Source organism: Macaca fascicularis, chromosome 8, assembly GCF_037993035.2.
Source record: "Macaca fascicularis isolate 582-1 chromosome 8, T2T-MFA8v1.1".
NCBI classification, from domain to species: Eukaryota; Metazoa; Chordata; class Mammalia; order Primates; family Cercopithecidae; genus Macaca; species Macaca fascicularis.
Genome location: NC_088382.1, coordinates 34,038,510 through 34,052,380, shown reverse-complemented (window position 1 = coordinate 34,052,380; position 13,871 = coordinate 34,038,510). Strand labels below are relative to the sequence as shown.

General features: G+C 37.8%; 1 protein-coding gene across 1 annotated transcript in view; it reads left to right on the top strand.

The window, feature by feature from the left end:
- The window catches only part of TEX15 (testis expressed 15, meiosis and synapsis associated), a 74,264-nt gene extending 66,156 nt beyond the window's left edge, over positions 1-8,108 (top strand). The window contains exons 9-10 of the mRNA XM_065519039.2: positions 1,485-2,767; positions 6,235-8,108. Of these exons, the coding sequence (XP_065375111.1) occupies positions 1,485-2,767; positions 6,235-6,272 (1,321 nt within the window). The 3' untranslated portion in view covers positions 6,273-8,108. The remainder of the gene's footprint in view (positions 1-1,484; positions 2,768-6,234) is intronic.
- The last annotated feature ends 5,763 nt before the right edge of the window (positions 8,109-13,871 follow it).

Below are 13,871 nucleotides of genomic sequence, written 5' to 3'. Positions count from 1 at the left end.
TACAATACTTAAAGAATTGATGGGGCTTATAAGTGGTTTACCAAAAAAGGACTTTTAAAACCAAAAAGGGACTTTTAAACATAGGACAAGTGATAAGATTACTTTTTTTTTAACTCGTGCATTTTGAAGAACAGCAAATTTCAAAACTGGCATTTTAATGAGAACCTACATAGTCATCAATTCCCATAATATACTTTGAGTTCTCAGAAAGTATACTTTTTATTTTATCGCATTTCTGGTGATGTTTCAGTGGGGCTGAATTCAGTGAAATATAGGGCTTTTAGTTTGTTGAGTGGGATATGTGAATTCCAGGCCAAAGATGAATTTCTCTTGACTACAGAAAAATAGTACTACTTTTCCCTTCTCAACATAGTATTTCCTCATATAATTTAAGAATTTCATAAAGCACCAAAAAATATAATTACTGGCTGGGTGTGGTGGCTCACACCTGTAATCCCTGCACTTTGGGAGGCCAAGGCAGGTGGATCGCCTGAGGTCAGGAGATTGAGACCAGCCTGACCAACATGGTGAAACCCCATCTCTACTAAAAAATACAGAAGCTAGCTGGGCGTAGTGACAGGTGCCTGTAATCCCAGCTACTTGGGAGCCTGAGGCAGGAGAATCACTTGAACTCAGGAGGCGGAGGTTGCAGTGAGCTGAGATGGTGCCACTGCACTCCAGCCTAGGTGATAGAGTGAGACTCTGTGTCAAAAAAAAAGTATATAAATATGTATATTTATGTATGTATGTATATGTATATATGTGTATATATATGTATATATTTATACACACATATATATGTATGTGTGTATGTACATATGTGTGTGTGTGTGTGTGTGTGTGTGTATATATATATAAAATTACCTCAGGGACCTGTATTAACTGTCTGGCTCTAGACAATTCCCATATGGATGCTTCTCTCAGCTGCTTGAGACTGTCTGAATTTAGCTAATAATTTCAAGGCTATTAAGTTGGCAAGAAATTTTGGAGGTCTGCTTTTCCTATTCTCAAAGATGAACAGACAAAAACATATTAGTCTGTTCTAACAGAGAGGGAAGAAATCTTTGGTGGGAAGGCAGGGGTTACAGCTGGTAGTTTACCAGTTACTTATAGCTATTTACAAGTAATGAAGATCATCAGCAGGCTGGAGGCGTATGAATTAAAAAACTACACTGCACAGTTGACTAGTGATAGTTTTCTACTTTTAAAAGCCTCCATTAGAAAATGTCTAAAGCACAAAATAGTTTATTACAATATTGGAAATACATTTAAAATGTAGAGCATATCATCTTCAGTAGGAAAAGTATCTAAATCCAAACCACGACAGTCGAACTAGGAAAATGTTACTTGTATAGTGCCAATAGAATGGGAAAACATAAATAAGAACTCTTCTCCTGGATAACAATTTCAAATATATATTTCCATTAGAATTTTGTGACACTATATATTTAAAGTCATTTTTATGTATGTGTTGCACCTAATAGGACTACAGGATCTCATCCCCAAAGCGAAAACAAAATAGTGTCAAGTTCATCTAACAATCTGAAAAGAAATCATTTAACGTCAAAAAAGGTTGAAATGCAAAGATCACTACCTGGCTCACTTTTACCCTTAGAGAACCCAAAAGACACTTGCACATCAAAGTTAGAAAGCAAAATAGACTTAACTGTTTCATCTGATGCGCCAGACCACTTCACTGGAAAACAGGAAAATTTAAATAGCATGAGGAAAAGAAATATGAACTTTAGTGCTGTGGAAACAAAAAGTGATGAGAAAGATTGTGCTGCTTTTGCAATTTGTGACCAAAAAAGTACACATGGCACATTTTCCCCAGGCCATGAGATACTTTTGCAGAAATGTCTTAAAAATTCCCCAGATCCCTCCCAAAACTCCTGCCTTTCTGATATAAACCCAGAAACTGATGTTTCTCTTGTGCCTGATGCATCGGTGCTCTCAAAGCCAATTTTCTGTCTTGTGAAAGATAACCATACTGATCTAGAAATGAATGACACAGTCTTCGAACTTCAAGATAATGATACAGTAAATTCATCTATTAAAAATTCCTCATGCGTGACTTCTCCAGAACCCATTTGTATCCAGAACAAAATTCCTGCTCTGCAGATCAACAAACTACAGCCTGCAGAAACTGAGTCAGAGGACAAATACATGAAGAATACATTGAATCCCAATACTGTGCATACTTTTGGAGCATCTGGACATATAACCCTTAATGTGAATCAAGGAGCAGAGTACTCTCTTTCTGAACAACAGAATGACAAAACTTCAAAAGTCTTAATGCAGAATGCTGCCACATATTGGAATGAACTTCCACAGTCTGCATGTACCCCAACATATAATTCTTCTGAGCATTTATTTGGAACTTCATATCCATACTCTGCTTGGTGTGTTTATCATTATAGCAGCAGCAATGGCAATGGCATTACCCAGACATACCAAGGGATAACATCATATGAACTACAGTCACCTCCTTCTGGGCTGTTGACCACAGTGGCAAGTGGTCAGGGTGCACAGTGTGCCCAGGGCGCACATTCTAATCTTCTGTACTCTCAATATTTTACTTATTTTGCTGGGGAGCCACAAGCAAATGGCTTTGTGCCAGTGAATGGGTATTTTCAATCTCAAATACCTGCTTATAATTTTCAGCAGCCAGTTTTTTCACAATATGCTTCTCATCAGCCATTACCACAAACTACATACCCTTACCTTCCTAATCGAGATGTGCCTCCAGAAGTTCCTTGGGTTTATGGTGAGTTTCACATTTTAATGCCTACTTTATTGAGTTGTTACTTTTAACTGTGTCCATTTATGTGAGTGGAATTCACAGTAAGTGATGAGTTAGAGGGAGAGAGAGCAGTCATTTTTCTGTACAGATTTGTAGAATTGCCCATAGGCTGGGCAAAGAGGGTGGAAATCTAGTTGTCAAAAATTCAAGCAAAAAAACTGTCAATATCACTAATATATCCTTCATGTGTTCTTCAATAAAACCCAACTGTAGGGAATAGTTAAGTAACTTATAGTTAATCGATACAGTGAAATATGATGCAACCATTAAAGGGTTTTTATTGATGTGATTTTTTTAAACTATATCATGTAAACTTACCTACATAAATATGGAAATAGATAGAAATACTGAAATAAAATATACCAACATTTTAATTTGTCTATCTTCAGGTAAAAAAATTTGGGGTGTGTAGAGAATTTTTTCTTGCATTTTCTAGATTATCTACTATGAAACATACATGATTTTGATAGAAGAAAAACAGAGTAAACTAAAGCGGGAAAATAAATTTCAATTAGATAAAACAACCGTTCTCTTTCTTTCAGTTATCTAATATGGTATCTTGGTGTGAGTGAATAGAGTTAATTAAAATGTATTGGTAGAAGAACTTGATAGTTTGCTCTGTAACATAAAAATTTTTCTTTCTAAAATGCTCAATTCCACTTCTAAAATAGCATGATTAGAATATAGGTGTTTTAATGAAATTGAAATGTGCATTTATCAGAGTTAAAGCAAAATATAAAAACAATTATCCTGCAGAAAACATTACCCTAACAACCAAATATTCTGCCATTGAAGATAAAAGGTACTTTAAATAAAAAATAACCATCTTTTAATATCTTATACAGAGAAATGCAAGATAATTTTTTTAAGGCAGGGTCTCATTCTGTTGCCTGGGCTGGAGTCCAGCGGCACATTCATAACTTACTGAAACCTCAAACTCCTGGGCTCAAGCTGTCCTCCCATTTCAGCATCCCAAGTAGCTGCAACTACAGGCATGCATCACCATGTCCAGCTAATTATTTTTAATAATTTTTAATTTTTGGCCGGGCGCGGTGGCTCACGCCTGTAATCCCAGCACTTTGGGAGGCCGAGGCGGGCGGATCACAGGTCAGGAGATCGAGACCACGGTGAAACCCCGTCTCTACTAAAAATACAAAAAATTAGCCGGGCGCGGTGGCGGGCGCCTGTAGTCCCAGCTACTCAGGAGGCTGAGGCAGGAGAATGGCGTAAACCCAGGAGGCGGAGCTTGCAGTGAGCCGAGATCGCGCCACTGCACTCCAGCCTGGGCGACAGAGCGAGACTCCGTCTCAAAAAACAAAACAAAAAAAATCAGAAAAATAATTTTTAATTTTTATTTTCATTTTTAATTTTTAGTAGAGGCTGAGCACCTGTAATCCCAGCACTTTGGGAGGTGGAGGTGGGCAGGTCACTTGAGGCAAAACATGGCAAAACCCTGTTCTCTACTGAAAATACAAAAATTAGCTGGGTAGCACACACCTGTAATCCCAGCTACTCAGGAAGTTGAGGCATGAGAATCACTTGAACCCGGGAGGCAGAGGTTGCAGTGAGCCAAGATCACGCCACTGCACTCCAGCCTGTGTGACAGAGGGAGACTCAGTCTCAAAATATATATATATATATTAGTAGAGATGAGGTCTTACTGTGTTGCCTAGGGTAGTCTCGGACTCCTGGCCTCAAGTGATCCTCCTGCCCATGGCTTCGAAAGTGTGGGATTAGAGGTGTGAGGCATCAGGCCCAGAGAATTTCTTTTAAAAAGTTTCTAAGCCCTGGATATTGTTACAAATTGGTATGTAGGAAAAAATTGAGGGGCCGTAGGCCATAGATCTGAATTGAGCAAGAAGCAGCCTGTTGACATAGTTCTGTTTCTAATTGAGAAATCTGATTACATCAGCACCTCTGCATTGGAGTTATATCACTGATTCACTATAACCTGTCGGATAAAATTCAAATACTTTAGCCTGGAATGCAGAGCTACACAATCCTCTATATCCAACCTAATCTCCCACCACTTCCACCTCTGCATTCAAGCCACGTTGAACAACTTAACGTTCTCCCACAGGACCATAGGACAATCTCTGTCATACTTCTGTAGTACTTTTTGTGTGCTTTTCTCACATAAGGGATGTGAGTATTAGGTGGTATTGTAATAATCTCTGTATCTTTCCCTTTCTTCCCTGCCTCAGTAAATGACTTTACACAGGGCTAGAACTTTTTCACCCAAGACAGAACATACGGAAAACGATAAAAAGACGGGGGAAAAGGCCGGACACGGTAGCTCACACCTGTAATCCCAGCACTCTGGGAGGCCAAGGCAGGCAGATCACTTGAGGTCAGGAGTTTGAGACTAGCCTGGACAACATGGCGAAACCCCGTCTTTACTAAAAATATAAAATTAGCCAGGTGTGGTGGCACATGCCTGTAATCTCAGCTACTTGGGAGGCTGAGGCAGCAGAATGGCTTGGACCTGGGAGGCAGAGGTTGCAGTGAGCCGAGATCACACCACTGTACTCCATACTGGGCAACAGAGTGAAACTCTGTCTCAAAAAGAATAAATAAATAAAAGGGGAAAATGTAAAAAGGAACAAAGTCTATGACTCTGCTTTTTCCTTTTTTATTAATTTGATATCATTGCTGATGCTGTAATGATAAACACCAAGCATAGTAGTTGGGACAAACCTATGAATTAAAGTGGACACTTTAATTTCTGAAATAGAAAATCTTGATTGTAATTGTTTCAGAAAGGTTCTCATAGTTTGGGCTTTCTTTTGTTCTTAATAGTTCAGCTATTTGTGATATTTAAAAAGATAGCTTTGGAATCAAGTCCAGCTATGACTCTCAATCCTGTTTTGTTACCTCCTTGGTTATATTAGTCCAATTAAAATAAAAGAAAAAGAAATAGTCATTTACTTATATCCAAAAGTCACTCTAAAAAAAATTAAGGAGGTAGTTGCAATGTTATAATCACATCTTTGAGTTATCATGATTGTAAATATTCCACAGAAATCACCTCTCCCACTTACAGGAACTGCATTCCTAAAAATGTGAAAATCTCTTGGACCCATTTGTCGCTATATTGTTTGTGGTGCTTGTATTCAACACCAGAAAATGGAACTAAAGGACAGTGCTCGAGCCCTGTGTCCCAGTCACATTTTGTCCTTTATTACATTTAATTTCACAGCATACCTTAGAGAGATGCAGAGATGCTATTCTTCTACAGATGGGGAAACCACTCCTCAGAGAGCCTTAAATAACTTTCATAGGATCTGATGATCCTATGGCTACTTAAGGGCAGATAAGCACTTTGATCTCTTTAGCTGTAATTTAAACTCAGGTTCTTTCCACTATACTATCATGTACCATTAGTCTAAATTATTTGTTTATTTAAATCTTTGTGGTGTTTTGTCTTCCAGCTCCATGGCACCAAGAATCCTTTCATCCACAACACTGAAAATAGTCTTCTGTCTATTGAAATAAAGAAGACATAACAAGTTTTTCCAAATATTTTTTACTTATATATTTTTTAACATTTAACGATTTTTAATGTGTGTAAATGTGGTAGGAAATATAAATCATATGGTCCTTTGTAAAATATACAATAATCTTAACACCTATCACACAGGACATCAATTTCTAACTTCTGATATACCAGAATTATTTCCATGCAATTTATAAGGGGAGGGTAATATGATCAAGGTTAAGCAATAGTGGTAAAATCTTTAAAACTAGATTCTTGCTTCTGATATGTTTCAATACATTGTTGATGGCATTATGCCATTTGAGCAGAAAGCAGGATTTTTTTTCATTAGTCATCAAACCAAGAATTTTATAATGCTTGACACTTTATTATATAATTTACAATTCTATGCCAGATATGGCAAATTCCTTCAATTTCAATATTTTATAGTTTCTACTTGTAAAATATTTTTAATAAGAAAAATTGGTTTGCATACTCTCAGTGTTTCCTTGAGGAGAGATTTTTAAAATTTTTATGTTGGAAGCAATTATAGTTAATTATATTTCGATGCTGTTTTCTACAAGAGCCATTTCCAGAAGATTATTTTGTTTTGGGATTTCACAATTTAAATAGTTTTTTAATGACTTTTTAGCAAATAATAGAGAATAATGTTTATGCTTATGCAGTTAGTTTTTTTTACAGTAATTTAAGCAATGTGGCACAAATAGTTTTTTCGTACTCTTGTCATAGATTTTTCTTTTTAACCTTCTGCAAAAGTAAAAACTCTCTTAGTAATAATCATCATAGGGCAACAGGATATAGTATGTAACTGCAGTCTTGAGCGGTCTCTTTTCATGTATTACCTTTCCTGCTCAACAGCTGTTCCTGTTTTCTGTAAGATCCTAGTCAGATAAAGTCCTCACAACTGGATAGACCTTTCTCGAGGGTTAGCCCTAAAATGTGACAAGAGAATTGGTTTGGCCAAATCTCAACAAATAACTAGCAAAGCTTCAGTGTTTTTGCAAACTTTTTATGTAAGCAAACTTTTTGTGTTATCTGGCACAGGCCTTTGAAAAGACTATAATTCTACTTTGTTTAGTGTAGAATAACTAATTTTTCAATTCAGAAAGACAGACTCTGCAGGATAAGCCTCTTTATACTCACTTAAACCAACTAGGATGGAATTCAGAATATCTAAGCTGCTTAACATACAGACCTTTTAAAAGGGAAGGTCAAGCAAAGAACTGTAACTGAAAGAAATAAGAGATTTGAGAAGACGATAGAGTTAAAACAATATTTTTAAAACATTTATATTTTGTCCATGCAGTTTTATTTGTAAATAGTCTGTGAAAATCAGAACTCCTGAACAACTTTGAAAGCAGTAATATTAACTGGTATTCAAAAATAAATAACAGCCAAAAATGAATAACAGCCATTTGATTTATGTTTCCCTCAGTCATTTGGTTTATGTTTGGTTATGGTAAAATGTTATGGCATTTGTTGTTAATACTACTACTAATATGTAAACCAAAAGTTAAATATTCTAGTTAAGGACTCTTCCTTTAAACAACTTCCAGATTCCGTTGACATTGTCTTTGTGATATTTTTATTTCTTGGGTTTTAATTTTTCTTAAAGACTTACCTAAATATTCAGTTACATTTTTTAAAAAATCTGTACTTGACAGAATATTTTAAAATTGAATATTTTTCCCTCAAGTGTGTGTTTTGATTCGAAATGTTAGAACAAATTAAAATTGAGCAAATTTTATAAGCAAAACCTGTTTGTAAATATTGTTAAAGAAGAATTATTTGAATAAACTGGATTCCTTCTAATTTCAGGGTTTTTTTCTTTTGTATTTCTTGAATAATAAGCATAAATATGGGCCAGGCGCGGTGGCTCACGCCTGTAATCCCAGCACTTTTGGAGGCCGCAGCAGGTGGATCACCTGAAGTCAGGAGTTCGAGACCAGCCTGAGCAATATGACAAAACTCCATCTCTACTAAAAATACAAAAATCAGCTGGGAGTGGGGACGGGCTCCTGTAATCCCAGCTACTCGGGAGGCTGAGGCAGGAGAATCGCTTGAACCCAGGAGGCAGAGGTTGCCGTGAGCTGAGATCGTGCCATTACAGTCCAACCTCGGCAACAGAACAAGACTATCTCAAAAAGAAAAAAAAAAAAAAAATGTGAGTGGTCCTTGGTTTACACATACCCATTACATTAAAAACAATCCACAAGGAACTGACCTCATGATGTTCTTAGTTCATTTTCTGTTGCCATAACAGAATATCACAGGCTGGGTAATTTATAAGGACAAGAAATGTATTTGACTCACAGTTCTTGAGCCTGGGATGTCCAAGATCTAGGGGGCTGCATCTTGTGAGGGCATAAAATGGTGAGAGAGAGCAAGAGATTGAGCTCATCCTTTATAAGGATGCACTGCCACAGACTAGCCCATTCCCACAATAACGGTATTAATCTATTCATGAGGGCACAGCTGTCATGGCCTAATCACCTCTTAAAGGTCCCACCTGTTGACAATGTTGGCATTGGGGATTAACTTTCCAACATACGAACCTTGGGGAACACATTAAAACCATAGCAATTAGATAACTAAATAAACTGCTGGAGCATCTTTTCCACCCCAGCTGTGTTTGCCTTCACCTCTATCCCTATTTGCTGTCACTCTTAAAAACTACATTACAGCTTGCAGTTTCATATGACAAGCCAAAGTCCCTGCCCTTATACAGTTCTCATTCCAGTCAAGGGAGACAAGTAATACATATATAATTAAGTAATTTCGTATCATGAGAAGTGATATGTTAAAAAAAAAATAAGTAATGGACTAGAGAATGGATGACACATAAGCTGAGATTCAATGATGGCATCTTTGACAAGCATTCATGAACCTAGCAAAGTAGGAGGCTATGCCTCATTTTTCCAATAAGATTTCACCAAAACGATATTTTGGTAAGATTATATAAATCATTAGAGATATAGATGAAGTATTATAAATGTCAATTGTATGTTATATAAGAACATTGTAGAATCTTTTTGGGTATGTTTTGTAGGATAATTTTGTCCTCTCCGTCTTTGACATCAATCTCTTGGTCATCATTAGAGACTTCTTTAGCTCTCTGACTGTGTTTTCCAAAGCATGTCATCCTGTTATCAAAGTTTGAAATAATGTGCTTTTTTAAAAATGTATTTTAAAAATCTGTGTGTAGATATATGCAAAACTGCTATTAATTGAGGTCATTTCAAACTAGTATCTTCCCCAAAGACATTACTTAGAATAATGGTGGCTTAAGGCTTCAAAATAAGATTAAGATTCCATACCCTTTTCAATGGGGTAGTTTTAGAGGGGAATATAACTTATATTCAGGCATATATGGTATTTTTAAACTATTTGTTGTTGTTGATGCTGTTTTTGAGGAGTCTCACTCTGTCACCCAGGCTGGAGTGCAGTGGTGCGATCTTGGCTTACTGCAACCTCCACCTCACGGGTTCAAGTGATTCTCCTGGCTTAGCCCCCTGAGTAGCTGGGATCATAGGTGTGTGCCACCAAGTCCAGCTAATTTTTGTATTTTTAGTAGAGATTGGGTTTCACCATGTTAGCCAGGCTGGTCTCAAACTACTGACCTCAGGTGGTCTGCCCACCTCAGCCTCCCAAAGTGCTGGGATTACGGGCGTGAGCCACTGCGCCCGGCTGCTATTAAATGTTTTTGCAGGCATAGTTTGCTTTCAATTCATATAATATTTATATTGCTTGAATAACATGGTAAACTCACAATTATCCATGCAGTCTTTAAAATAGTATTGCGGAGAAAGGTAAGTTGTTGATTCCTTTAAGATCAGCGTTTTAAAATTAGTTTTGATTAATAAGATTCTAAGAGCAGCAGCTACAGATTCCTACCTAGCAATTGCTAATAAAACTGGGGAATTAAGGGGTTATTGATTACTGATGCAATGTGGACAGTAAAATTTTGTAAGAATATAAATCCTACTCCTTTCTTGTTCTGTAAGCCCTGCTGTCTGCTTTATTATTACTTTCAAGAATTATTTATAAGAAATCTCCTTTGGGTTTTTTTTTTATTTTTTTTTAGAGACAGGGTCTTACTCTGTCACCCAGACTGAAGTGCAGTTGTGCAATCATAACTCACTACAGCCACAACCTCCTGGGCTCAAGCAATCCCACCTCAACCTCCCAAGTGGCTGGGACTACAGGCACTTGCCAACATGCCTGGATAATTTTTAAATTTTTTGTAGAGATAGAGTTTTACTTTGTTTCCCAGGCTGGTTTCAAACTCCTGTTTCAAGCAATCCTCTTGCCTCAGCCTCCCAAAGTATTGGGATTACAGGTGTGAGCCACTGAACCCAGCCAGAAGACTTCTTTAAGATATCCTGTAGAGCCATTAACCTCAAAATACTGCATTCTGGCCAGACTTTGTGGCTCACTGCTGTAATCCCAATGCTTTGAGAGGCCAAGGCATGAGGATTGCTTGAGCCCAGGAGTTCAAGACCAGCCTGGGAAACATGGCGAGACCCCCGTCTCTACCAAAAAAAAAAGAAAAAAACTACATTCTAATTTATTGTCATGGAAAACACCATTTATCTTCGGATTCGTAACTTTGTATGTTCGAGACAGTCTTTCTCTGTGACCCAGGCTACAGTGCAGTGGTGCGATCTCAGCCCACTGCAATCTCAGCCTCCCAAAGTGCTGGGATTACACATGTGAGTCACTCTGCCTGGCCAATAATTTTTTTTAAAGACTATTTACCTTTATTAAGTAACAATTTAGGGCGTTGACAGGTTTCTTTTTTCAAATGTGAATGAGAGTCCGAATTGAGAAGATGGTCTAGCCAACTGAATATATTTGTTTAATTAAAGATTACAGCTAGGCGCGGTGGCTCACACCTGTAATCCCAACACTTTGGGAGGCCAAGGCGGGCAGATCACCTGAGGTCAGGAGTTTGAGATAAGCCTGGCCAACATGGCAAAACCCTGTCTCTACTAAAAATAAAAAGTTAGCCGGGTGTGGTGGCACGTGCGTGTAATCCCTGCTACACGGGAGGCTGAAGCAGGAGAATTGCTTGAACCCAGGAGGCGGAGGTTGTGGTGAGCTGAGATCACGCCAGTACACTCCAGCCTGGGCAACAAGAGCAAAACTCCATCTCAAAAAAATATATATATGCAGCCAAGAATCATACGAAAAAAAGCTCAATGTCACTGACCATTAGAGAAATACAAATCAAAACCGCAATGAGATACCATCTCACACCAGTCAGAATGGCTATTATTAAATTAAAAAGTGAAAAAAAAATTAACACATAATGGCGAGGTTGTGGAGAAAAGGGAACACTTACTACACTGTCAGTGGAAGGATAAATTAGTTCAACCATTGTGGAAAACAGTATGCTGATTCCTCAAAGAGCTAAAGGCAGAACTCCCATTTGACCTAGCAATCCCATTACTGGGTATGTACCCAGGAAAATATAAATCATTCTACCCTAAAGACACATGTGAATGTTTATTGCAGCACAATTCACAATAGTAAAGACATGGAATCAACCTAAATGCCTATTAATGACAGACTGGATAAGGAAAATGTGGTACATATATGGCATGGAATACTATGGAGCCATAAAGAACAAGATCATGTCTTATGTGGGAACATGGATGGAGCTGGAGGCTATTATCCTTAGCAAATTAAGGCAGGAACAGAAAACCAGATACCACATGTTCTCACATATAAATGGGAGCTACATAATGAGAACTCATGAACACAAAGGCGGGAACAACAGACACTGGAGTCTACTTAGGGGTTGAGGGTGGGAAAAGGGAGAGGAGAAGAAAAGGTAACTATTGGGTACTGGGCTTAATACCTGGGTGATGAAATAATCTGTACAACATACCCCTATGACACAAGTTCATCTATGTAACAAACTCACATGTACCCCCGAACCTAAAATTAAATTTTAAGTAGATGTTGGCCACAAAAAAACATTGTTCAGATTTGCAGTGATACAAAGATGGAAAGAGAGTTCTTGCATAAGATTGATTAGTAGTCTTTTTGAAACACCTGGCAAAAGATAGTAAATGCTGTATGTACAAGTCTGTTGTGCCAAACCAAGCCTGGTGTGATAAGGGCCCTGCCTAGAGGGTGGCCATAGGAGTGGAGGATTGGATTCTAGAGGCATTTGAGAAGGAAAGAGTTGGCAGGATTTTGTGACTGATTGAATATAAGTCATAACAGAGAGGAAAGCGGCCCAAATGACTCCTAGGGCACCATAGTTTATGTTTTTAGTGTATGAAGAAAGAATAATTTTTAAAAACGTAACTTATTCTTCACCAGAACTTGATAGTTTGAATTTATATACTTTGTTCTGTATATTAGAAGGATAATAAAAATTGTAAAAAAAAAAAATTTAAAAAGGAAAGTAAGGAGTTAATTTCCTTAGCAAATTATGAAAGCATATAAATTGCATGCATTAAAAAATTATCATGTAATATGGCAACTTAAAATTCAGTTGTATTTATTTAGTTATTTATTTACCCTGAGACAGGGTCTGGATCTGTTGCCCAGGCTGGAGTGCAGTGGTGCAGTCATGGCTCACTGCAGCATTGAACTCCAGGGCTCAAGCAATCCTCCCACCTCAGACTCCCAAGTAGCTAGGACTTCAGGCTCATGCTACCGCATCCAGTTAATTTTTAAATTTTTTTCTAGAGACAGGGTCTTACCATGTTGCCCAGGCTGGTCTTGAACTCCTGGCCTCAAGTTATCCTCCTGCCTTGGTCTCCCAAAATGTTTGGAATACAAGTATAAGCCACCATACCTGGCCAAAATTCAACTGTTTTAAAAAGTGTTATATAAAACTCAACTGTAGTGCTAACCAGGACTGTAAATGTCATAAATTCAGCTGTCAAAAGATTTATTAAAGCTGGGAGCAGGGGCTAAAAACTTTTATTCTATTATAAGAGGAATAAAAAAGAATGACAAATATTGGAACCTTTTTAGTAGGTTTATTTTTCACAGTGATAAATAGGCATAGCAATTCTGAAACCATTTTATGTGTATGATAGAACTGAACAAAGGAGTAAATGTCATTTGATGTTTTGGGGAGTCAGAGGTCTCATTGTGGAAGAAGGAAGGATAAGGAAGAATCTTCAAAGGGATGGAGATTTCAAAAGTAAGATATCAGTGCTGGGCACAGTGAATCATGTCTGTAATCCCCCAGCACTTTGGGAGGCCGAGGCAGGTGGATGACTTGAGGTCAGGAGTTCGAGACCAGCCTGGCCAACATGGTGAAACCCCGTCTCTACTGAAAATGCAAAAATTAGTGGGCATGGTGGTGCATGCCTGTAATCCCAGCTACTTGGGAGCTAAGGCATGAGAATCGCTTGAACCCAGGAGGTGGAGGTTGCAGTGAACCAAGATCATGCCACTGCACTCCAGCCTGGGCAACAAAGTGAGACTCCATCTCAAGAAAAAAAAAAAAAAAAAAAAGATATCAGTATAAATTAATCCCCCTTGAGTATTTCACTAAGTACTAATCTATGCATTAAGATAATTACCCAGACCGTGTGGGGAAAG